The 25,297-nt window shown below is 45.5% G+C and overlaps 1 protein-coding gene across 6 annotated transcripts in view; it reads left to right on the top strand.

The window, feature by feature from the left end:
* GARNL3 (GTPase activating Rap/RanGAP domain like 3) overlaps positions 1-25,297 on the top strand; it is a 107,136-nt gene that overhangs the window by 71,794 nt on the left and 10,045 nt on the right. For all 6 annotated transcript variants that reach the window (XM_081847531.1, XM_081847526.1, XM_081847529.1 and 3 more), the window contains 15 exons: positions 568-643; positions 3,554-3,652; positions 4,522-4,625; positions 6,224-6,332; positions 7,639-7,684; positions 9,193-9,299; positions 10,148-10,263; positions 11,817-11,921; positions 15,794-15,868; positions 16,253-16,364; positions 16,968-17,066; positions 18,251-18,364; positions 23,010-23,185; positions 24,377-24,535; positions 25,110-25,176. In XM_081847531.1, the coding sequence (XP_081703657.1) occupies positions 568-643; positions 3,554-3,652; positions 4,522-4,625; positions 6,224-6,332; positions 7,639-7,684; positions 9,193-9,299; positions 10,148-10,263; positions 11,817-11,921; positions 15,794-15,868; positions 16,253-16,364; positions 16,968-17,066; positions 18,251-18,364; positions 23,010-23,185; positions 24,377-24,535; positions 25,110-25,176 (1,564 nt within the window). The remainder of the gene's footprint in view (positions 1-567; positions 644-3,553; positions 3,653-4,521; positions 4,626-6,223; positions 6,333-7,638; positions 7,685-9,192; positions 9,300-10,147; positions 10,264-11,816; positions 11,922-15,793; positions 15,869-16,252; positions 16,365-16,967; positions 17,067-18,250; positions 18,365-23,009; positions 23,186-24,376; positions 24,536-25,109; positions 25,177-25,297) is intronic.

Raw genomic sequence — 25,297 nt, 5'->3', positions numbered from 1 at the left:
TGATAAACTGAAAAGAAAAATGAAAAACCCTGAATAGAGTAAGATAAGGTTACCAGACGTCCCCATTTCCTAGGGACAGCCCCCGGATTTACAAATCAGTCCCCATACAAAATCCATTGAAGTTGAAAAGTGTCCCCAGATTCATTGGGGGGGGGGAATCTGGTAACCTTAGAGTAAGAATATGGTTTGTCCTTCCCAAACTGGTTTCCCACATCTTGCTGGAGCAGTGTGCATGCGCTTGCATTTCTGAATGAGTATTCAAATTCATGAAGTCTCCATTGCACATCCTGGTCCTCCCCCCCCCCCCCAATTCACATGTATTTCTCTGGGATGCAGCTCAATATGATTGGAAGAGTTACAGCCCTACTCTAGCACCCTCTAGCTGTTAAGGGTTTAGAAGACGTACTCTGCTCATTGGCAAGTTAGGATGCAGGATTATTGTGGAACTGCCAAATTTAACTGCCAAGTTAAAAGGAGCACTTTCACTTTTACAATATAAAGCTGTTTCATTTTTTGAAGAATGCCAGTCTGGTTCCGTCTTACTAATATACTGTTCCTATTTCATAGGGCTCTGTCAATTTTAAGTTTGGAGTACTTTATGCCAAAGATGGACAGCTAACAGATGATGAGATGTTCAGCAACGGTGAGTCTGAAGATTGATTTCTATCTGAACTGAAGTGGGTGGGGAAATGTCTGTGTTTATGCCATTGTGCTGATCTTGGTTTAGATATAGACCAGTGATGGCCAGCTTTGTTGGTCTGGAGCATTGGATTCTACCTGGCTGAACTGCTTAGAGATGCTATGCCATCTCCCTCCAAACAGGAGGGGAAATCTGATTCCCTAAAAAACAAAAACAGGTTGGCGAGTACCCTTCCTGAAGCAAAAGAAGAGGATTTCCCCAGGCACCATCTGAAACATCCGTTCCTGTTATTTCACAATCACTGCAATAGCCTATGCAATAGCCAATGTGGTGTCTTTCAGATGATGTTTGACTCCATTTCCCATCAGCCCCAGCCAGCATGGGCAAAGGTAGGGAAGATGGGAGTTGTAGTCTCCTGGTGTGCATTTTGTATTACGTGGTAGCATAAGCAGAAAGAGAGTCCTTTGCCTTGAAAAGTTTACGCTCTTAACTTTTATCAGATAGAGAATATGTTGTGGAGTGTAAATTGTATGCATAGCAACCATATATATTTACCTTCCCTTTTTTAAAGGTACTTCCATACCCAGTGATTCTTTGAGCCAGCCAGGGACATATCTCAGTAGTAGAGCATCTGCTTTGCATGTGTAAGGTCCCTGGTTGCCTTAAATCCCGAAGAGCCACGGCCAATCATTGTAGACAGTATTGAACTAGATTGACAAATAATCAAGGCAGCTTCCTACATTCCTGTGAATGCTCAGATTTAAGTGAAATCCAGGGCTGATTTCTTTTTGTTACCATATTTCTCTGTTCATCAACATTATGTTGGCTTATAGAACAAAGAGTACTATGTTAAAGATGCAACACAATAAATATGCAATAATTAAAAGCAGCCTTAAAACCTTCCCTTTCTAGCAACTCAGATTAAATGATGCTTTAAAGGCCTGGGTGCCTTCACCTGACACCGAAAAGACCATTAAAAATGGCAAAATGAAACTGTGTTCCCTAGCCAGGTTGTCACCACTATGAAGGCCCTCTCACTAGCAGCTACTTTTCTTATGCAGTTGTAGCACCGCTGTTCAATTGTGGGAGGCTTAAATGAAAGAGGTAGTGGAGGCTGATCCATTAAGGCAAATGGGGCACTGCCCCACCATCCTCAGTCTGCCATCAGCCAGCTCCCCCCTGCCTGCCTTCTTACTTGCAAGCAGCTCCGGGAGTGGCCCTGCCTACCAGCTTCTACCTCCTTAATCTCAATGTTTCCCTTGTAGAAGTAAGCAGGGAGGAGGATGGCAGGGGACTAGACCAGAATTAGTTGGCGCTGCCTCTCATTGGCTCTGGTGCCACCACCACCTATGGGTGGTCTCTTTGCCTTGTGCTCTACCAGTCCCAATGGGTACCAGGCACCACTGGAAAGAGGTATACAAATACCCATAATTGCAGTTTTCAGTTCTCTAACTCTGCCATCCACAGCTGCTCCAGAGTCCCTGGATCGTTTAAACCAGTGTCCTTCAACCTTGAGACCACAGATGGTTTTTTCTAGACTACAGCTCCTATCAACCCCAGTTAGCTAAGCCTGTGGTCAGGGATGATGGAATTTGTAGTCAAGTTTTGAAAAGCCCTGTTTTAAAGGATTCTGTCTATTCCACATATACATTTATAATTCCCATCTACAGTTCCTTTAACAGTCAATCCTTTTTCCCATGGAATGCTGGGAACAGTAGATCTGTGAGGGGAACAGGGTTGTTTCCTAACAACTCTCAGCACCCTTGAGAAGCTGCAGTTTCCAGGATTCTTTGAGGGAAATACTGCTTTAAATGTGCAGTGCGGATGCAGCCACTCTTGCTTATAATACTCTTATCAAGTACCATGTACACACTGGTGGCGCCACATTCATAACAATCATAAATCTGCCCCTCTGGCTGGACTTTCCCACAGAAAAAACAAGTTTCACTTCCAGCGTAAACACACGCCCCTCTCTCCAGCTTCTTCTTAAGCTACTCTCCCTAGCAGCAGATAAAATAAAAGGGATAGCCAGTTTCTTGGGAACTCTTGCTATCCCCCACCCGCAACTATCCTTGGCATGGATCCGCTCTGCCTCCTCCTGCTTCCCAGAGCATCTCCCTCCATGTGACCTGGAGTTTGTTTTCACCTCCTGTCTCTGAACAACGGCTACAAAATATTTCAATGTCGGGCCGAGAACATTTTGTGTTTGTATGACTAAAAGCTCTGGCAGGCTCTTAATGCCTTGGTTATATTTGCAAAGCCAGCTTGACATATTTGTGTTCTCAACAGCCAAAGGGGGGGGCGGGAGAGAAAATACCAAAAGCTTTCCATCTTCCTTGCCCTTGTCTCCTGCCCTGCTGCCACCAAAATTGCCTTAGTCTCATTCCTCATGACTGTTTTGTCTTGGTCTCAAGGTGGACTTCTCCAACCTTTTTAAGATACAGTGGTACCTTGGGTTACAGACTCTTCAGGTTACTGACGCTTCAGGTTACAGACTCTGCTAACCCAGAAATAGTACCTTGGGTTAAGAACTTTGCTTCAGGATGAGAACAGAAATCGTTCAGCAGCGGCGTGATGGCAGCAGGAGGCCCAATAAGCTAAAGTGGTACCTCAGGTTAAGAACAGTTTCAGGTTTAGAACGGACCTCCAGAACAAATTAAGTTCTTAACCCGAGGTACCACTGTACTTGAAATATGGGATCCGCATGAACTACATTTAGCATGTACATCTGACTTTTTCTTTCTTTGCTGTTTCGTACACACAGGTTTAGAAGTGTTATGGTTCTCGGGGTCAATTGAAGCATGATGTTAAATGTGTCCATGCATTTAATGCCCAGATTTTATTTAAATCTCTCACCTCTTTCTCATCCCATTGTCTCTTCCCACTATCTTATTTGACCCCCTCAATCTGCAGAAGCTGGCAGTGAAAGCTTTCAGAGGTTATTGAGTCTCTTGGGGGACACCATTACTTTGAAGGGCTGGACCGGCTACAGAGGAGGACTGGACACCAAAAGTAAGGTTTCATTGGAGGCAATTAGAATCATACCCAGATTCCAAGATATGTTGGCAGATCCAGAACATATCTTGTAGTGCATGAAAATGCACCCATGTTATTCTCTAGTTACTTGTTTTGTGTTCTCCTATTGGCCTTTGCAACTCAAATGTCTTGGCTCCGCTTCTGTTTCAGCCCAGCATGTTGGCCAGGCACATGCATTGCTGCTTTTTAAAGTCCCAATTAAAACATTTTTATGTGCTCAACCTTTTGGTGGCATTGAATCTCGGATGGTTTTTACCCACCAGTTGTTTGCTCTTCTCTTCGCTGCTGTTTTCTGTTCCATTGTTTATTTTTATTGCAATCCGTTTGTTGTAAGTGGCTTCAGGCGTATTAGCAGGAGGAAAGTGATAAAGGCTCCTCCAGTCAACCTATGTAGTGAACATCCTGATTTGCTTGCACAAAGCTAATGCAGAGGTCGGATTATATCCTACTTTTCTTCTGATTTGCTTATGGGGAGGTTATACAACAATGAGCATTTTGTCCTTCGTTCATACTGATCCTCTTGTAGAGTGACTAAACGCCTTCCCAGTAAGCGTTCATTTGTTCCACACTTTTTAATGCATTTCATCATCACTTTCCTAACCACAAAAGGTCAGTTTCCTTTTTAAAAATGGATGTATTATGCTAGAATGACAGAGCACTGTAATCCACTTTAACTGGGCAAACCTAAATTTCCTGGTATATGCTTGTATCCCTTCCTCAAAATATGGGTGGTCTAGAGGTACCCTGAATGTAGCAATGGTCCAATGGGAAAGGGTGGGGTGTAGGAATCCCTAAACTCCATATCACCCCACTGAAAGCCAGTGCTCCTTCCCTTTCTTTTGCAGATGACACCACAGGCATTTTTTCCATCTACACTGTCTACCAAGGGCATGAGATAATGTTCCACGTCTCAACCATGCTTCCATATTCGAAAGAGAACAAACAGCAAGTATGTGGTTTCCCTATTGATTTTTCTTGGTTAGACCACAAGCCACCATCAAAGGAAGGAAAACACAGCAGCACTTCCAGGATGCACATTTTGGAAAAGTTTATGTGGAAGGCCAGTTCTGGATACTCTGTTTTAAATGAGGACATTGAGGAGTTGGAGTCTGTTCAAAAGGAGGGTAGTCAGGATGGCAAGGGGTTTGGTGACCCAAAAGAACTGGGTGTGCTTAAGCAGCAGAAGAGGAAGTTAAGGGGGGAGACAGGCCACATTCACAGCATGCACATTAAAGCACTTTGGACAACCACTAACTGAAGTTAGTTAAGTGTACTGAGAGTTGATAGGAGACCCCTGTTTCCCTCCCAGAGGTACAATTCCCAGAGTGGTTCAACAATAAATCCCTTTCCACAGAAAAGTCTGGAAATCTTAGCTGTGTAGAAGGAATAGGGGTTTCGTAACAATTCTCAGCACCCTTTACAAGTTTCAGCTCGTAGAGTTCTTTGGGGGCTCCCAGAATTTCATTACTGTTTAAAGTGGTATCATAGTTCTCTAAATGTGTGGTATGGATATAGCCCCTTCAAATATCTGAAGGGCCATTCTTGTTATCTGGTAGCTCCAGATAGGAAGAGTAGGACCAACAGGTGGAAGCTCCAGGAATACTGGTGGCTGTTGCCCATTGGGACTGGCAGGGCAGAAGGCAGGGAGGCCAACCGTAGACAGAGCCAGGGCTAATGGCAGGCAGAGCCAACTAATTCTAGTTTGTCCCCATCCACCTCCTCCCTGCTGAGTTCTATGAGGAGCAGCACTGAAACTGAGGAGGAGGTTAATTAGTGCCACTCCCCTGGACTGGTTGTAAATAGGAGGGGGGGGGGGCTGGCTGGCTGGGAGAAGACTATTGTTGGTGGAGCAGGGCTCCATTCGCCTTAGTGGGCCTCTGCCAGAAAAGCAGGTTTTGGTTAAACGTTAGAAGAAGCCTCCTTATGGCAAGAGCTGTCTGACTGTGTGGGAGGCTGGTCCAGGCGGTGGTGGCCTCTCCTTCTCTGGAAGTATTTAAATCAGAGGCTGGAACTTCATCCTGCAGTGCAGCCCTCCCTGGAGGGTTGGACTGGATTACATCCAAGGCTCTTTCCAGGCCTGTGGCCCAAATCTTAAGATAAGTTGACTGTTTCCCCATCTCTTCATCCCTTCAGCATTTCCCACCCCCAAACTCCAAACATACCCAGTTCTCTTCAACCATTCCTCAGAGCCAACTAACCAAGTTCCAACAGCCACCAAGGCTATGTTTTCTCCCCCACTGCCCTTCTGGATTCTATAAAGGAGGAGGGCCTTCCTTCTGAAAGACAGTTCATGGGGCCAATCTCCTGAGCCTCCCAGTTCACGTTGTTACAAGTTAGAATTTTGCACCCCGATTGTTCAGATTGCATTTCACTCACTGTGAAACATGAACTGTCAGAGCTGGCATGTTGAACCAAAAGATTCCCTTCTTTTGGTCCATTTCAAATTGAACATGAGACTCATGTGAATATTTTACAGAGGACTTAGTGGGGGTTGTTTTACACAGGTTTCATGAAGCCATGAACAGCTCTTTTTGTTGTTGTTTACAGGTGGAAAGGAAACGGCATATCGGGAACGACATTGTCACCATTGTGTTCCAAGAAGGAGAAGAATCCTCTCCAGCCTTTAAGCCATCCATGATCCGCTCCCACTTTACACGTATCTTTCGCCACTCCCTTTCCACTTCCTTAATTTTGTAAAATCAACTTGTTTTCCCTTTTTTCAGATTTAACTAAGGAGCTCAGCTCCACTCATGGGTCAGGGCTTCTGAGCATGTTGGAATATATTTTCCAAGCTTAAATATTCACAGACCTGAGTTTCTTAGGGTCTCGATGCACACGTGATATTTGACTATGTTTTGTATTACATATCCAAACTAGAAGTGTGCAGATTTCAGGGTATTTTCTCCTAGAAATTGAAGGCTGCTGCAAAATTAGAATTAAAGAATTCTGAGCCCAGTAATTCGTTTGGGCTTGTACGCAATTAAGTTATACGCAGAACAGACCCACTGAAATTATTGGAGCTAAGTTGGTCATGTACATGAATTTCAATAGATCTAACTTTGGATACATAAGAAAAGTCCTGCTGGATCAGGCCATCCTGTTTTCCCAGTGACCAACCAGATGCCTGTAGAAGCTTGCAAGCCCCATGTGCTCCTGCAGTTTCCAGCAACTGATATTTAGAGACATACTGCCTCCAACTATGGAGGTAGAACATGCAACCCTTTGAGTACCAGAAATGGATGGAGCCCATGGTTTTTCCACGCATAAATCCACTTCCGGTTATCACCAAGCCTAATCAGGGTTAAGGCAACAAACCACAGTTAAGCATTGACTACATTCGCATCACACAATGAACCAGAACTGCTGATTTATCACAGTTTAGTATGAAGGAACAATGTGCTGGAGCATGCTTCCTGATCATTTCTGCTTCACCCCTCCCTTCCCCTAGCCTTGACTCTCCATCATCTCCAATAATTTGCTGCTCCTTCACAAGCTACAAAAGTAAACCAGCAACAAACAATTGTTTAAGGTTGTCTAGCAATCGTGACTTGGGAGAAAGGAACCACAAACCCTGGTTTCGATATAACAGGAAGCCATGGCACCATGCATTATTTATTCTGCCTGTGCCTGGGAAGGAGTGAAGTGGGAATGATCAGCAGTATGTATCAGCATACTACTCATTCATGGTGTACTATGATGAGCCAAAAACCCTGGCTTCGCATGTGTGAACATTCTCTCTGCATCGGGTATTGCTGCTTTTCCAACAATATGAACTGTCCTGTGGTTCCTGTGATGAAAAGATATTCCAACATGTTCCTGTGCTTGATCTTTTAGTTCCCCCCACTTTCCCTCCCCTCCTTGTTATTTATTTCAACACAAACGGGGGGGGGAGCATTATCAAGAAACAAGTGGTTTCCATTGGCGTGGGAGTAATGGATTGAGCTCCTTAACTGATGCTGCAGATATTTTTGCCTTAGTGAGATATAATACGCAAAGTGATAGTTACAGGTGGGTGTCAACTGCAGACAAACCATTCATTTTGTTAATTTGATATGACATGTTATGACTTTAGCTTTATGTAATATTGGTGAAAATGCACAGAGAGAGGGGGAAGTCTGAGACTAAAAAGCACGAGCGTAATTTTATTGAAAAGAAAAGAAGGAAGAAACCTCAGTGTTCTCATGTTTCAGGCTTACAGACTTTCCCATGTGTGGACATGGGGTCCCTTCTCAGACCTATTTTGAATGTCAGGAACATGTAAAGTAGGAAGAGAAGTTGTTTCTGAGAATGTACAGAGTGCATTTTGGTTGTGACCAGCTAACAGCAGCCTGCATTATCTATGGGCTCCTTTGTGAGGAAGGACATGATATAAACTGAATTCAAGAGGGCCCCCTCTGCTGATCTTAACACCCAAGAGAGTCTGTAGGGAAAATTGGATGAATGAAAGGTAAGCCCTAAGATGTAGAATTACCCCCCCCCCCCCGAGGTGCATCAGGAACATTTCATTGCATAGCTTTTGTTGTATGTTGAAAGTGTTTCTTTCCCCTGGCCTTCAACAACTGAGGTGTATGCCTTTAGAACATGGGTAGGTTAACTAAGGCCCGGGGGGGGGCAGATCTGGCCCAATCACCTTCTGATTCCGGCCCCCGGACGGTCCGGGAATCAGCGTGTTTTTACATGAGTAGAATGTGTGCTTTTATTTAAAATGCATCTCTGGGTTATTTGTGGGGCCTGCCTGGTGTTTTTACATGAGTAGAATGTGTGCTTTTATTTAAATGCATCTCTGGGTTTTTTGTGTGGCATAGGAATTCATTCTTTCTTTTTCAAAATATAGTCCAGCCCCCCACAAGGTCTGAGGGACAGTGGACCGGCCCCCTGCTGAAAAAGTGTGCTGACCCCTGCTTTAGAACCTACCATATTTATCTGAATAAAATCAGTTTAAATAAATTGCAAGCCTGTTTTTTATATTGTTGTAACCTGTCCTGGGACCTTATGTTGAAAGGCAGGCAAGAAATCCAATTAGTAATGATGATGATGAAAATAATAATGAAGCTTATGGTTTTAGTGCTTTAGTGCTGCAATAACTTGGGAAAGAAGCCCATTGAACTTCTGAGTAGATGTGCCTAGGATTGCACAGTAAATCTCCTCCCCAAGTATAACAAAGCTGCCCCCCACACCCCAAGTATGTATGTACTGTATGTATGTAATTGCATTATTTCCCATTCATCTCTTTGTCTTATATTATACGTCCCCTTCTCTCTTTTGGCTTCCTTGAGTTGAAGTTAGACTGTAAGCTCCTTGTGGGTAGAGACTTCTTACTTTGCTTCTGTGCCAGAAGTATCCACATAGCACTGTAATCTGATTACTATTACATCACACCCAAAGTGTCTTTACATCTTGTTAGAAGTGCTTGGAGAGGGGATGGGTTGAATTTTAGGAATTTTTGGTTAGAGGCATGTAGCATTTGGAATAAAACCATGTCCTGCCCCAAATATCTGATGTGCCCTTTTCCCTAGGCTGAAAATCTTTTCGGAAGAAAGCGTACCTCTCTTTGGGCCTCCTCTTCCATCCCCACCAGTGTTTACGGACCACCAAGAATTCAGGGACTTCTTGCTGGTGAAATGTAAGCTGGATACGCCATTTTCAGATCAAAGAGGTCCTTGTATTAAGGCATTTAGACTGCCATCCTGGACACATTTAGGAACATAGGAAGCTGCCTTACACCACATCAGACCACATCTATCTCAGTAGTGCCTACTCTGACTTGCAGTGGCTCCCTGCAGTTTTAGGCAGTTTCCCAGCTTTCCCTGGAGATGCCAGGGATTGAAGCTGGTACCCTTTGCACTGCACTGCACTGCTGAGCTGCAGCCCTTCCCACGTAGAATTATAGAATTGTAGAGTTGGAAGGACCCCACGGGTCATCTAGTCCAACCCCCTGCAATGCAGGAATCCCGACACTCAGTTCCCTATCCAGTTTGAAAGGACTCTGCTTAGCTTTGCAAATGCGCTAGAATAAACCCCCTTTGACACAGTGGAGCATAATTATCAGGGCCAAACTGAATATGACTTTTCATAAGAACAATTTTTAAAAAAACAATAATCTTTAATACAGTGGATGCTTGCGTTGTGAACATGATCCATGCAGGATGCACGTTCGCAACCCCCAGCGTTCGCAACCCACGTCTGCACATGCGCCGGTTGCAATTCGGCGCTTCTGCGCACCTGCAAAGCGCAATTTAGCACTTCTGCGCATGCGCGACCACCAAAACCCGGAAGTAACCCGTTCTGGTACTTCTGGGTTTCAGCGGTCCGCAACCCGAAAAAATGCAACCTGAAGCGGCTGTAACCCAAGGTAAGACTGTAGTTACAAAATGCCCAAAATGTTCTAAGTGCCCAGCCTCTGTGTCATAGTACATAACATGGTCTGCATGGTATGTGACATGTCTTCTTTCTGTTTCCGTTGCCTTACAGTAATCAATGGGGAGAAAGCCACCTTGGAAACTCCGACATTTGCTCAGAAGCGGCAGCGTACTTTGGACATGCTGATCCGCTCTTTATACCAGGACCTCATGCCTGACATGCACAAGGTAAGCTCCGCCTCTTCTGTGAAACCTCAAAAAAAGATTCTTGTGAAAGATGGTGGGGGCTGATCCAATGCTTCTTATGCCTGGGGTGTATGCGGTGCCAGCTTCCTCTCTCCCTATGTTTTCAAGAGCACATGTCCATCATGATTTCTTTATTTTGGTCATTCTGGCATACGACAAAACTTTGGGAGCCAGCATTTAAAATTCAAGGTTGAAATTCATAACTTGCATAGGAATTTCACTTGAGGTTTTTTGTCTGTGGAGTGCATAAGAGGAGCCTGTTCTGATATTGGACGACGGGACCAGGACTGTCTTTAGCAGATGTGGGTGCAAATATCCGCCCAGCACCCCCAAATTACCATGGATAGTGTTGGGGTGGCTGTAGCCGTGCACTGCCAGCCATGGGGGAGGGGTGCAACTCTCCCCCATGCCACTGCGGGAGAGCAATCCCCGCAGAGGCTTGGGAGTGACGTGGGAGGACATGTCAGGAGTTCAGCCTACACTCGTGTAGGACCCTGGCAGAGACACATGTCTAACTGGCATGTTCTCTCCCTCCTGGAGTTTGCACAGTTGCTGCCGTCTGTTACGCAACTGCGCAAACTCTGCAGATCCCTAAGTGTGCCGGTGTCAGTTGGCATCGGTCGCTGTGATGTTTGGGCTGAAGAAAGCTTATGAAGCTCCCGAACGATCGACCAGGAGGGAGGGAACACGCCAGTTGGGTATGTGTCTCTGCCAGAGTCCTACTCAAGTGTAGGCTGAACTCCTGACAGGAGAGTGCAGCTTCCCTTCCAAGCCTCCTCAGGAGGAGAGCGATCCCCGCAGAGGCTTGGGAGGGAAGCTGTGTGCCTGCCAGCCTTATGGTTGTCGGGGCGCAGCTGGCGGGCGTGCAGGGAAAGGGGTGGCTGCTGGCAAAGCTGCACAGCTCCCACACTTGCTGGGGTGCCCCTGAGAGGCCGGTGCCCTGGTGCAACGCACCACTAAGCCCTATGGAAAAGACGGCTCTGGAAGGGACATAAGAAGCTGCCTTAAAATGAGTCAGACCCATTGGTCTATCTGGCTCAGTATTGTCGACACTGATTGGCAGCAGCTCTCCAGAGTTTTAGGCCTACTAGGAGATGGCAGGGAAGGGCTGTAGCTAGCAGTGGAGCTTATTGTCTGCATGAAGAAGGTCCTGGGTTCAGTCCCCAATATCTTGCCTTAAAAGGATCACGTAGCAAGTAATAGGAAAGACTCTATGCCAGAAACCCTGGAAAGCAGCTGCCAGTCAGAGCAAGTGGATAGACAAAAATATATAACATCTCCTGGTGTTCTTAATGTTCAGAAAACTCATGTGGTGCAGTCTTCCTTGGACCACACTGTCGGAAGACAGTATAGGCTTCCTCAGACTGTACGGCTTTGGAACACAGGTGAGAGATTCATGTCTGAACACCTCCCTATGTCAAGAAAGCCCTTCCAAATGGAAAACTATCATGTGGCACAGAATTAAATTAAAAAACGCCCCCAGGATGATAGACAATTCAGTAAAACTCTGTTGTTGTCGTTTTGCTTTCGTTTAGAACATGCTGAACAGGAGATCCTTCAGTGATGTCTTACCTGAGTCCCCAAAATCAGCCCGGAAGAAAGAGGAGGCCCGACAAGCTGAATTTGTCCGTCTTGGCCAGGTGTGCTTACTGAGTATTTGGGATTTGTGTTTCACTGTGGCCACTTGAGGTCTTTGATCAGCTAAACAGGCTGGGCAGTGCAATATGCACCAGTGAACTGCCTCTGACTCTCACACATCCAGGTTGTGAACACAACACACACTGCTTCACAGAGTTACAGTTACCAACACCCTTAGCGAACTACAATTCCCAGGATTCTTGGGGGGGGGGAGAAATGTGCTTCAAATGTATGGTGTGTGGACACAGCCTCCCTACCTTTCTCTCTTTCTGTTCATTTCTTTCTCATAGGATGTGTATAGAATTTATTTTGTATTTTTAAAAAAAGATTTTTTATTAAAAGATTTTCAAATATACATTTCCACATTAAAATCTTTCATTATACCAATACAATCAGTGACTTTCCTCCTTCACCTTCCAAGACTCCTTTAATTTAGCCACAACTCCTGCATATTCTTGTGTATCCATTTAGTTCAATTTCTCCCCCTTTTTATATCCCTTTTAGATATGTTATACTCAGTCCATTTTGGGGCTATCAAGATCCACGCTGCTGTTGTCACATACATAAATAGATTTTTCTGACACCTGGGTACCTCCGTCTAAACCATTCCTAACAGGAATGCCTCTGGGTTTTGGGGGAATGTTATTTTAAAATAGAATTTATTTTGGCAGCACCTAAGTATAATAAACCAGGAGTGGTTTTTCAGCCTGACAAGTAAGAGACATACTTATCGGAATTCAGTGACACTTTATAACCAGGGGAAAGCATGCTAGGCATGAAGGAAGGCCAATGAAGTATGTAGCCTGGGGAGAGTTACAAGGGAGAGATAGAGAAGCCCAGAGGGCCACATTTAGCTCCTGGACCTGAGGTTCTCCTGTAGTAAATAAGCAAATAACAACTTTCAAAAGCACCCCATAGCCCTGAATAAGTTGCCAACTCTCAATAAGCTGTAGGAAACAGAATGGGACCCTTGTCAGGATTATTCTTCAGGGTGATTGAGAGCTTTTGTTGATCATACTCAAAGAAGAGACATTGAAATCAACATACTTGATGCCATTAATTTAACGGGATATCCCTTGAAAGACCCCAGTCCAGAGCAGTTTGTAAATATAGGCGTGCCCTGCAGGGGGGAGATTCCCCCTCTAAAAACTGATGCCACAGCAAAAGCTGCTTTTGAAATGTGTTGTTTCTTTGTGTGTTTACAAGACACTTTACAAAATAAATTCTCTACACACTGTACAAATAAAAGGGGATAGAACAGAACAATAAAACTGCTACAATGGAAAGACAATAAGCTCTGGGGGCAGGTACAAAGCCAGAACAGTAAAATACCATGTGCAGCACAGAACTTAAACAGTCATTAGATACATAGAAAGAAAAGAAAAAAGCCAGCCAGCTATGTCACCAGATCTTAAATGGCCTGGGAGAGCAGCAAATGATAACATGATACTTCTGGAGATGAGAGGAGTTTACACTAAATTGGAGACATTGAAAGGGGATTAGACCCGATTCATGGAAGGCAAGGCTACGAATGGCTGCTATCCTTGATGGCTATGTTCTGCCTCCACAGTTGCTCTGCAGTTGCACATCAGAGCTCCTTTGCAAAGGCATCTGGTTGGGCAGTGTGAGAACAGGATGCTAGTGTAGGTGGGCCACTGGCCTAATCCAGCAGGCTCTTCTTATGTTCATAATAATCAAAACTGGCTTTAGGTTTGAGGTGGTCTTTGGCAAAGTTCACATTAGTGCCCCTCATCCCCAGGTTGGAGGTTTTCTTGACAGAGCATCACTCCAGAACACCTGGGGGGGGGGCTTTATGCGGTGGTTTTCAACTGCCTGGCATGGTGGGCCCAAGGCAGGTGTTGAGTACCTTTGGGTCCTGTCAGGGTACTAGGACCCCTGCAGCTGTCCATGGGTGCTGGGTGCTGTTCTCCATCAACAGAGGTGGTGATGCTTCTGAACATCTGTTGCAGGAAACAGTGGGAGGGTTGTGTTCTTGCACTCAGGTTGTGCTTGTGGGCTTCCTGGGGGGTGGATCTCATTGCCCAGTATGAGAACAGGATACTGGACTAGAGGGGCCATTGGCCTAATCCAGCAGGTCTCTTGTGTTAATATGACACCAGACCTCCTCCCAGGCTCTTGACTACAATTATATTTGCATCAGCCCTCTGTGGTGCTATGCATCTTTATTTTCACAGCTTTAAAGAAAACCCTGAAAAATGCACAACACATTCTATCAACGCCAAATTAATTTCCTCTCACCCTTGGAAAAAAAACCCCCAACAAATTAGCACACCAAATGTTCGAGAGAGGGAGAATATTACGTCAGGCGTACCAATAGAAATGAGAGCAAAATCCTGTTCAACAAAGGCAGCAGCATCAAGTCCAAATTGCAAGCAAGGGCAATTAACAGGGGATCAGTTGTAAAGAAAACCAGGTTGAAACAGGAAGGAATTAGCAGGCTCTGAGAGCTCACTGGCTTCTCCTTTGCAGAGGGAAGGAGAAAACACAGTGTCTGGGGATCAAATAGAAAGTGGGTCAAAAAAAGATCTGGATTTGGGTAGCCCTTTGTGGCCGCAGTTTGGTAGCCCTCTTTACAGCATGAAAGGAAGCAGCTTGCAAGTTCACAGTATCAGGAGAGGCCCTTCAACAGATAATGAGGCCCTGACTTTGATAAGCAAGATTATAGTGTTTCTTGTGGAGCAGTCAAGTACCCTCTTAGCAGATTTGCCAAATATGTCATTTCGTGAAGTGTATCATTGTGTTCTTCCCAGAACCGCTGTACCTTTTACATGCTGAGATGGTTGCCATGGTGGTCTGGTGGGACTTTGTGCCCAGGACAGCATGAGATGTATTTGTCACAATAAGTATAATTAATTCATGGGATTTGCCTCCACGAGGTGTGCTGGTGGCCACTGGCTTTGATAGCTTTAAGCAAATTGTGGATGATTTTGATGATGGCTGTTAGCTGTGATGGCAAGATTGAGCATCTGTGGTCAGAGGCAGGCTGTCTTTGAATACCAGAAACTAGGGATATGCAGAAAGGGAGAGTTGTTGCCTTCATACTTGTAGAGGGCATCAAAACAAAACATCCAAAAATGGAGATGTCCCCAACACACCATGGAAACAGGTAAATTGTCAGGCCCAGTCTGCTTTGATCAAAGACTCTGATCAATTTCAGAGTATTGATTGGGAAGGGGGGGGACATACTGCTTTGTTTTCAGTCAGTGCATGTCCTATAACTTTCTGCTGAAATCATACAACTTTTAATACCACAAATATTTTGGTTTATTTTTTGCCCTCCTTTCATTGTGCCATAGGGCAGGAGAGCCCCTCTAGATAGCAATAATGTGGTAACACTGGGGAAGCTTTGCACTACAGGTAATAAAGCAGAATGCCGTGTGGATGTTCCAGTATAAACCTGTGATTAATGTATTATCATTACGTAATTGACATGTTGTTGAATACACCTGTGGGGGCGGGGAACCAGCCTAGATGTTCCTTATGGCCATCCTTGTGCAGTGGAAGAGTGTTTCTTCACTGTACCATGCAGATAACACATGTGAAACAGGCACTCCATATGGAGGCCGGCATGTAAGTAAATCAGTCTTTATAGTCTCACGCCCTCTCACCATCACAAACTTTATAAAGGAAGGGGTCATAGCTCACTTGGTGAAGGCAAAATAAGTCTCTGGCATTCTAGTTAATGGGATCTGCAGTAGAGAGGCAGTAGAGACAGGGAATCACCTGAGACCCATGAGAGCTGCTGCCAGTCAAGACCGACTCCATATAAGGCAGATTTATATGTTCATATTCTCTCTCTCTCTCTCTCTCTCTCTCTCTCTCTCTCTCTCTCTCGTGTGTCCTTTTTTTTAAGGCACTCAAACTCAAAACCATTGTGAGAGGCGATGCCCCAGCTATTCTGGCTTCCACGAGCCTCTGTAAAAAGGAGGTGAGTGAATGGTTAACAGGTAAATAAATCTTCGGGGGAGGATAGGAGGTGAGTTGGCTCAAGAGCCTGGTATGGTTTCTGATTGCTGTGGATAATAGGCTTAGAAGCAAACCACAGTGTAAAATAGAGGTTTTTAAAATATATAAATATGCATGATTTAGACAGGTCACATAAGTTACATTTTACTTTCACTTTTATTATTCTTAGCATGGGGTACACCCAGCCTTGGCGTTTTTTATCCTCAGCTAACTGAGGGATTTCTGCTTCCCTAAGGGATGCAAAGCAACCTCTTGAACTCACCTCTGTAGATCACTATGTTTTGACTCTAGTGCTTAGCACCTTTCCCTATTATGCTCACCAGTTCACGGTTCTCTTGTTCCACAGCCCTGGGAGTCCCAGTGCTTCTGCAGCAATTTCCCTCATGATGTTTTCTGCGCCGATTCCTGGGGCCAGTCACTGCTCGTCTCTACAGATGTTGGTGTCCTCCTCTTAGATGGTTGGTGGATGACCCTGTGATTGTTAGCGTGTGCTGGCCTGGTTGCCTTACATTCCCCTACCCCCAATTGATTTCTGTAATGTAGCTCATGTGGGGCTTCCTTCATATCTGGCCTGAAAGCTGCTAGTGAGGCCAGACTCCTCACGGGAGCAGGCTGCTGGTTATATGTAACCACTCTGCTGAGAGGGTTGCACTGGTTGTCTATTTGCCACCAAGCCAGGTTCTAGGTACTTGGGTTAATTCACAGATCCCTAAATCACTTTGGCCCAAAGTATTAATGACTGTCTGATCCCTCATGCTCCACCTCCATCACTAAGATCTTGTGAAGAGGCACTTCTGGTGGTTCTCCACGTCCCTGACACTCAGTTTGCCCTTGCTGAGCATTGAGCCTTTAGGTTTGGCAGACCCTGCCCTCTGGAGCAGCCTGCCAGTAGAAGTTTAGCAGGAATAATCTCTGCCTCCTTTTAGATGGCATGTACAATGGTGCTATTTAGAAAGGCCTTTGAAATCTGAATATTATTGTAACCAGCCAATATATATGGATTTCCCCTTGATGTTTTGATCTGAGCCTTGACACAGAGTCTCTTGAATTTTTCCTTCCAGATGGGCAGCCTCCCATCCCAGTGTTTGATAAAACTTTGCAGATCAAACAGATGCATGTATTGGAAACTCTGGACCTTCTCATTACTAGAGCGGACAAAGGTAAGGCACGTAAGCCTGTCTGGGAGGAAATGTCATTTCCCTGGGCAAGCTTGTGGTAGAAGCATAACTGCTTCGCTGGAGGTATTTTAGCTTAGGCTGGATCTTCCAGGGTCCTGCATTTATTTTGTATGATATTGTATCTACTGTTTTAACCTTCTGTAAGCACTTTGAATGCAAAACTACATCTCGTGTCCAATCTCTGGATGCTGGGATTTGTGGAAGAAAGATGGCTGGATGGAATGTCCTGGATTGCCTGGGACTGTGGCCTGCAGTAGACAACAAAACAAACCATGACTGTGCATAGTTTGGTGCATGACACTTCAGAAACAACCCACAGCCTCCCTCCTTTTAGCTGTCTCCTACCTTTCATTACCTTTCATTACCTCCTACCTTTCATTACCTTTCATGTTGGTTAAACCACAGAGCCTAGGACTTGCCAATCAGAATGTTGGCGGTTCGAATCCCCACGACGGGGTGAGCTCCCGTTGCTCAGTCCCTGCTCCTGCCAACCTAGCAGTTCAAAAGCACGTCAAAGTGCAAGTAGATAAATAGGTACCGCTCCGGCGGGAAGGTAAACGGCGTTTCCGTGCGCTGCTCTGGTTCACCAGAAGTGGCTTAGTCATGCTGGCTACATGACCCGGAAGCTGTACGCTGGCTCCCTCGGCCAGTAAAGCAAGCGCCGCAACCCCAGAGTCGGCCACAACTGGACCTAATGGTCAGGGGTCCCTTTACCTTTACCTTTACCTTTACCTTTACCTTTACCTTTACCTTTACCTTTTATTACTCAAGAGGGCTGGCTCTTCCATCTTCACCCTGTGGGTGCATTCTGCATACCAGCCTTCAGTTAGTGTGTGTGTGTATTCCTCCCAAAAAATTAAGCTAAAAAAACAATGTTAAAAACAAGGATAGAACAACCTAAAATATACAAGTGTTTTGTCTAATTTATTTTTATCCCCTAGCATCAGATGTTCAGCATTAGACTGCTTCTGAAATTGGAAGTTCCATATATCCAGTGTGGCCAGTCATTGCGGGTAGATCTCTCTTGCAGGATCTGCCCCAGCTATCTTGATGTTGACTGGCAGGGGATATTCCCTACAAAACATACCAGATTACTATGTGTGTGTGTTTTTTAAAGAAACATTTGTGCCTGTAACATGTCTATTTGTGTGTCTCCCACCTGACAGGGAAGGACGCTCGCCTCCTGGTCTTCCGGCTGAGTGCCGTACGGAAAGGCATGGAATCCAAGCAAGCCAGAAGCAAGTGTGACTGCCGAGAGAACAAACTGGAGAAAACAAAAGGTGCTTATGGCAGGGGTGGGGGAGCTTTTTCACCTTAGGGGCTGCCTTCCCTTCAGGTAACCTCCTGGGCAAAAGGAGGTGGGGCAACAAATATGCACTTTGCCTTTTCACAGTAGGCAAGTTTCTTCACACACACACACACACACACACACACACACCCATACTATTCTCTACACAGCTGAGGAGTTCGAGTTCAGGGACACATTCCGACCTGATAAAAACATTCATTGAGGGTATGAAGCAGCGCTGGAGAGGGGTGTGGCCTGGGGAGAGTATGACGGAAGTGCTGAGATCAGGCAGTGGGTCCCAGCCATCCATCCAACCAACCAACCAACCAACCAACCAGCTGAACGATGCTTTAAGGTTGTGAACATGTGAAACTGCCTTATCTTGGAGTCATCTGGCCTACTATTGTTGGGAGCTTTCTAGTGTTGGTGGCTTCCCCATCCTTGACGTCCTCTTTATATGGGGAATCTGGGGGTTTGAACCTGGGAATGTGTTGCCTGTAGGCAGAGTATGTGCTCTTATCATTGACCTAGGTGCCTGTCCTTGCGTTACAGAGTTTTCCTGTAAGAACACCCCTGCATTAAAGCAGGCTGATTTCAGGTGTCAGGGGACAGCAGCACAGTTTAAGCCAATAGTTTTGGGTAGGTGAATGAGTGGAAACTACAAACTGAATTTCTTCCCCCTCCTCAGTCTCTAGTCAAGCTCAAGTCCCACACGGACCACAGCATAGCACTGAGTCTCTGGGGAAGGGTCAAGATCAAGATCAAGATCAAAACTTTATTAGCAAAGCCAACAGGCCACAGCTATACAAGAATTAAAAATAAAAATAAGAATAAAAAGAAGAAAAGAGCAGGCAAAAGGAGGTCCGTCAGATGAACAAGTCTGTCACTCAGATGGTGGCCCTCAATTTCACAGCTCTCTCGATGTACCTCGCGACCTTCTCTGTTATCTGACTATCCGTATCAGATAAGAGAAAATACAGTGTAATGTCTGGTGAGCGGCCGGGGTTGGAGAGAATGAGTGGAGTAATAATCTCATTCCTTAGGTCTTTGTAAATGGGGCAGGATAGGAGGACGTGGGACACTGTTTCCGTGTTACCATCTCCACATGGGCAGAGACGTTTTTCAAATGGAGTCTTTTGATAACGACCTTCGAGTACGGCAGAAGGAAGAACATCCCATCTAGCCAATGTAAAGGCACGTCTGTATTTTGGGATGGTTAATTTAAACAGATATGAAGCTGGGGAGTCAAAATGAGAAGGGGGAGAGTAGGTATACCATGGGCACAGTTTCTTTAAGATAGTCAGGTTGTCTTTCAGGCGCTGAAAGACAACCTGACTATCTTAGGTTGTCCTAAGATAGTCAGGTTGTCTTTCAGGCGCTGGCCTATTAGACTCTTTGCTTTAATGAGGCCCATTGATAGTAGGGATTGTGAATGCAAACCGCATGTAAGGAGTTTTTGATGCACAGTTTTGAACCACTTGCTTTTGTGAGGGTCTTGCATTACTAGAGGCAGTAGACCAGGTGGATTTAGATTAAGACGAAGCCAATAGTTGAATGTTCTTTGCCAGGTCTGAGTTTCTACAGATGGAAGGCAGGCCTCGAGTCGTAATGCTGCGTTTGGAACACAGGTGGGGACGCCGAATATCTGCCTTAGGAATTTAGACTGAACAGTTTCAAGACTGGAGCAGTGGTTCCCCGTCCAGATTTGTGCCCCATACAGTAACTGCGCCAGAGGTTTTGCTTGAAAAACTTCAAGGGCTGCTGGGATGTATCTGCCCCCCTTCGTGTAAAAGAAGCGGGACAGCATCTTAATACTTTGAGCTGCTTTTTCTTTGGCACATTTTTGATGGACATCCCAGGACCCAGTCGACTGGAAAACGATGCCCAGATATTTGAAGGCTTTAACCTGTTCAATTGTCTGGTTATCCATCCTCCAGCTGTACTGTCTGTGTTTCCTTGCAAAAACCATAATTTTGGTTTTCTGATAGTTTATTGCCAGTTGCTCTCTCCTGCAGTATGCTGAAAGTTCACCTATGAGCCTATTTAAGCCTATTCTTGTTCGAGATAGGAGTATCGCATCATCAGCATACAAAAGTACTGATATTGATTTGTCAGCCAGTTTGGGGGCGTGGAAGTCCGGAGATGACAAACAGTTAACCATATCATTGATGTAAAAGTTGAATAGAACTGGGGCCAGGATGCAACCTTGCTTGACCCCCTTGCTGACAGGAACTGGTCCTATAAGATGGCCATTTAACGAAGTTCTTACATGCAGCACCGTGTCTTTATATAAACAGCTGATCAGAAATAATAGTCTTTTGTCTATACTTGATGTGCTCAATTTATCCCAGAGTCTTGCACGTGGAATTGAATCGAAAGCAGCCTTTAGATCGATAAAGGCTGCATATAGCACCCCACGGGTTTTTTTGGCATATTTGTCAATTAAATAGGCTAGGGTGAAGCAATGGTCTATGGTGGATCTGCCTTGTCTGAAACCCGCTTGCTCTTCCGCTAGAATAGCTTCAGTTTCCAGCCAGCTAGTTAGCTTAATATAAAGATGTTTGGCATATAGTTTGCTGGGTATAGGCAGAAGGCTGATTGGTCTATAGCTCGCCGGGTCTGGCATAGGTCCTTTTTTATAGATTGGAATAACTATTGCCTCAGTCCAACCATCTGGGAGTAAACCCGTTGAGTCGATCCAAGAGAATAAAGACGCCAGCAGGGGGGCCCACCAGCCAATGTTGGACTTCAGAAGTTCGGCAGGGATGTAATCATTCCCTGGGGCCTTGTTGTTCTTTAATTGTGCGATTAAGTTCTCAACTTCCTTTACAGTTACTGGTGGCCAATGAGGTAGGTCCTCCAATTGAATGCATAGTTTGTAATGTTGGGCTTCCTGGTCATAGAACAGAGATTGAAAATGGCGCAACCACTCCATTGGTTCCACTGTACAGATGGAATTAGTACGCTCCTGATCCAGTAGACCAGATATGGTTCGCCAAAAGCAAGTAGTATCTTTCTCGTGTGATGCCTTAACCAAACTGTGCCATGCGGCTCTTTCAGCTTCCAGTTTCTTTCTCCTTAGTAATTGTTTGTAAGACCGTCTCAGATAAATATAAGCATTAAGTAGGGGAGCAGTCCCTAATTTCCTATATCTCTGGTAGGCTGTTCTCATTTGTCTCCTTGTTTGCCTGCACTCCAGGTCGAACCAGCTAGCTCCGTCCTTTGCCCTCTTTGTAGCGGCGCTTTGTATCACTGTTGTTAAATGGGGTTTCAATCTTTCCGAAAGTAATTTAAAGCGTTCCATAATCGCATCTACTGAATTGCCTGACACAATAGCGGAGCGAATAAGCTTTAACTCCGCTGACTGAAGAAGGAGGGTTAGATTTTCGTTCAGTATTGGGGACCATTTGAGTCTTTTGGGAGCAGGTATACCCAAATTTACAGAAGGTATATATTGTGGCTCGGCAATAGAATAGTCAAAAGGCCGACCTGCAAGCTCTAAAATTAGAGGTAGGTGATCACTCAGAGTATTGTGGCCCACTTGAAACTTCCTTACAAGGCTGTGAGCAAATCTTGAGATTAGAATATAATCTATAACGCTTCCCCCAGCCTTGGAAAAATGGGTATATTCCCCGGGGCGATCCCCCTCTATGTTGCCGTTTAATATCAGCAGTTCCCTCCGTCTGGCAGCCTGCACTAAGCAGAGACCTGAAAAATTACTTCTGCTATCTTTGGACAGTCGTGTCGCACCAATATCCGTCTGTTCTTCAGGGTCCATAAATAGGTTGAAGTGAGTGTATAGACTATTGTCATCTGTTCCTATACGAGCGTTAAAATCTCCACACACAATAGTCAGGGCAGACGGGTAAGTAGATTCGAGAGGCTCTAAAAACGCCTCTAGCTCAGCCCATGTAGCCTTGGCCACGGGATTTTTTTGGCCTGGGGGAATATAGACATTGACCAGCAGAAGAGTAGTTCTCTTGAAGCTAAGTAGAGCGGCTGTTGCTAAAGAATTGCAGCTGGGTAGGGCTGTTAGAGAATGCGCCAGCTCCGTGGAAATGAAGCAAGCTAGGCCACCACTAGATCTGCCGCCCCTTAGAGATGGAGAGGCAGGCAGGTAGTGGCAGTTATACCCATTGAGAAATATAGGGTCATTCTGCCATGTCTCCTGAAAGAAGATGATGTCAAATTGCTTAAGGTAGCACAAAAATTGTTGGTTGTTTTTCTTGGCGTGCCAACCCGCGATATTCCAAGACAGCACTTTTAGGCCCCGGGCCCTTCGGGGAGCTCTGGGGAAGGGTCATAGGTCAGTGGTGCAGAGTTTGTTTCTGAAATCCTGGACCACAGCTGCCAGTCAGCAAAGACAGTGCTTGTCTAAATTGTCCAATAGTCTGACTCAGTATAAGGCAGGTTCCTACGTCAATGCAGCTGGGCAGTGATGCCTTCTGTCCCTTTGCAAGAAACAGCTAGATGTGGTGGTGCTAAAACATTTCTCCTGTGACCCAAAGCATGATCCGCTGTGGTCAGTTTCCAGCTCTCCTCTCCCATCCCTCTGAGCCAGGCTTTCCTTTGGGACATTTCTCAGAGCTGTTCTTGACACACACACACACACACTCAACTGAACCTTTGTTTCCCAGGCTGCCATCTGTATGCCATCAACACCCACCACAGCAACGAGCTGCGGATCGTCGCATCCATCCGGAACAAGCTGCTTCTCATCACCAGGAAGTTCAAGCAGTGGGAGGGTCTGAACAGTGGTCTCTCGTTGTCGCCTCAGTCAGAGTCCCCAGTTGAAGAATTCCAGTACATCCGGGTAGGTTTGAGGTAAAGCACCAGCAAACTACCACAGTCCACATATGCCTCCTCCTCCTTGGGTGCCTGGCAGAAAACTGTAAGCTGCCCCTTTAAGCCTAGGAGCTGATCTAGTCTTCCTGATCTTTAAAAATCCTTCAGAGAGGCCATGGGGCCCACGATCAAGAGGGGAAACTTTGGCCTTCCCAGTGTTATTGGGACTTCCAACTCCCTGAGCACACTGGCCAGCCCATCAGCACCTGGAGGGCCACAGATTTCCCCACCCTTGCCATAAAAGCAGCGACAGTTTAATATTATAGGCCAGTGGGAGGAAGATGTCACCAAGCCTTTTGAGCCAATGGATGCATTTGGAATGCTGAGAAAGTTCTTTGGGCGCCAGTCACTAAACGGGTTGCATAAGGGCTTCCATATCTTTACAAAAAATGCAGAAAAGGAGGACCATAAAATGGTGCAGGCACACACACACACTATTCAGCCATCCCATCAATGGGAAAAGTCACCTACATCAGCCACCACCATGCTCACTCACAGAGAGAGAAGTTTTTTACACCTCAGCTCAGGTTTTGGGGGGTGTTCAGTGTAGGAGAGGCCAAGCCAATGCAAACAGGAACTGAGTAGGGAGAGCAAGCAGCCCTTCATCTATTGCAGATTTTTTAGGGAATATTTACCAAGATCTCTCACAGACACCAGAGAGGGTCCTGATGGGATGCGCAAACTGGCCTCCATTAGTGCTGCATTGGCAACCTGTGTTCTAGACCAACAAACCTCCTTCAGTTCAGAGCAGCTTGGAATAGCCAAGTCTTCATTTGACCCTAACCAGAGAGGGCACCAGACACACATCCAGCAAGAGGGAGTTCCACATGGACAGGGCACACTGATAGGGCACAGAGGCCTCATTTCCAGGGCCTACCAGCTTGATGGATCTTCATAGCAGGTCTGTGGGCAAAGCCTCCATGGCTGATCTGTGCATGCACATCAGCCTTTATCATGCTCTTCTAACTTTAGTTACCTTTTTATTACTAAAATGTTAAAAATGCAAATGATTTATTGTGGAAGGTTCTGTAATCTCTGTTGTTGTATTGGTTACCCTTTTCTGTACCTGAGATCCTCAAGAAGTCTGAATTTTGTGTCCTGCATCTCTGTTCATGCACACACACAATACCTCTAATGCAGCATTGTTTGGGGATTGCAGGAGATCTGCTTGTCTGACCCCCCTGTTGTCATGACATTGGTGGATGGGCCCACGGGGGAAAATGACAACCTGATTTGCGTCGCCTACCGGCACCAGTTTGACTTGATCAATGAGAGCACGGGCGAATCCTACAGATTGCACCATGTCGACTCGAGCAGGGTAAGTTCACTGGGTGTCACAACAGTTTGCTGAAGCTGCTGTCGCCCGTTTCCTTCGAAACGGTCTCAAGCTCCCCACCCCCAAGGCTGCCCAAGCAAAAATGCAGTTGATCTCAGGATCAGGGCCATCTCCTGCACTACACCTGATGTCTACTGTCAACCTGATTCAGTTGATTAAAAATGCAATCCTAGGTGATGAATCAGTCAAAATGAAATACTTTTGTCCTGTTACTTCCTGTGGTTTTTTTTACCGTCAAGATCACTGGGATTTCTAAACGTGCTTAATTTGTGCTGGGTCACGCCCCCTGTGCCAGAAAACCAAAATGTATAATAACAGAAGCAGCACTTCTGCAGTTGTTCACTTAGGCTTTGAATTAGAAGTGCATGTAAAACAATTAGATTAAATTACAGACTAGATGCAGGTGCCAGAATTTAGAAACGTTTGGTGGGAATGTGATGGGGGCGGGGGGACTTCTCCTTTTTCTCCTGATACAAAACCACTGAATTGTTCTCAAAGAGTTCGTAGGAAGCTCAGCCTCCAGCCTGCCCACTACCCTTGCCCGTTATCATTGCAGGTTAATTTTGTTGCAGCTATTGATGTGTATGAAGATGGAGAAGCTGGCCTGCTCTTGTGCTATAACTGTAAGTACTGCTCACTCGCTCTGTCCAGGGAGACGGTCTGGGGTCTGTCTATGGTTCCGTCTTGCTTCAGTGCAGAACAGACACTAAAAGTAAAAGACTTGCTTGACACAGGAGAGGCAGT

Source organism: Podarcis erhardii, assembly GCF_964252035.2.
Source record: "Podarcis erhardii genome assembly, chromosome: Z".
Lineage (NCBI taxonomy): Eukaryota > Metazoa > Chordata > Lepidosauria > Squamata > Lacertidae > Podarcis > Podarcis erhardii.
This window is presented reverse-complemented; position numbering and strand designations above follow the sequence as displayed.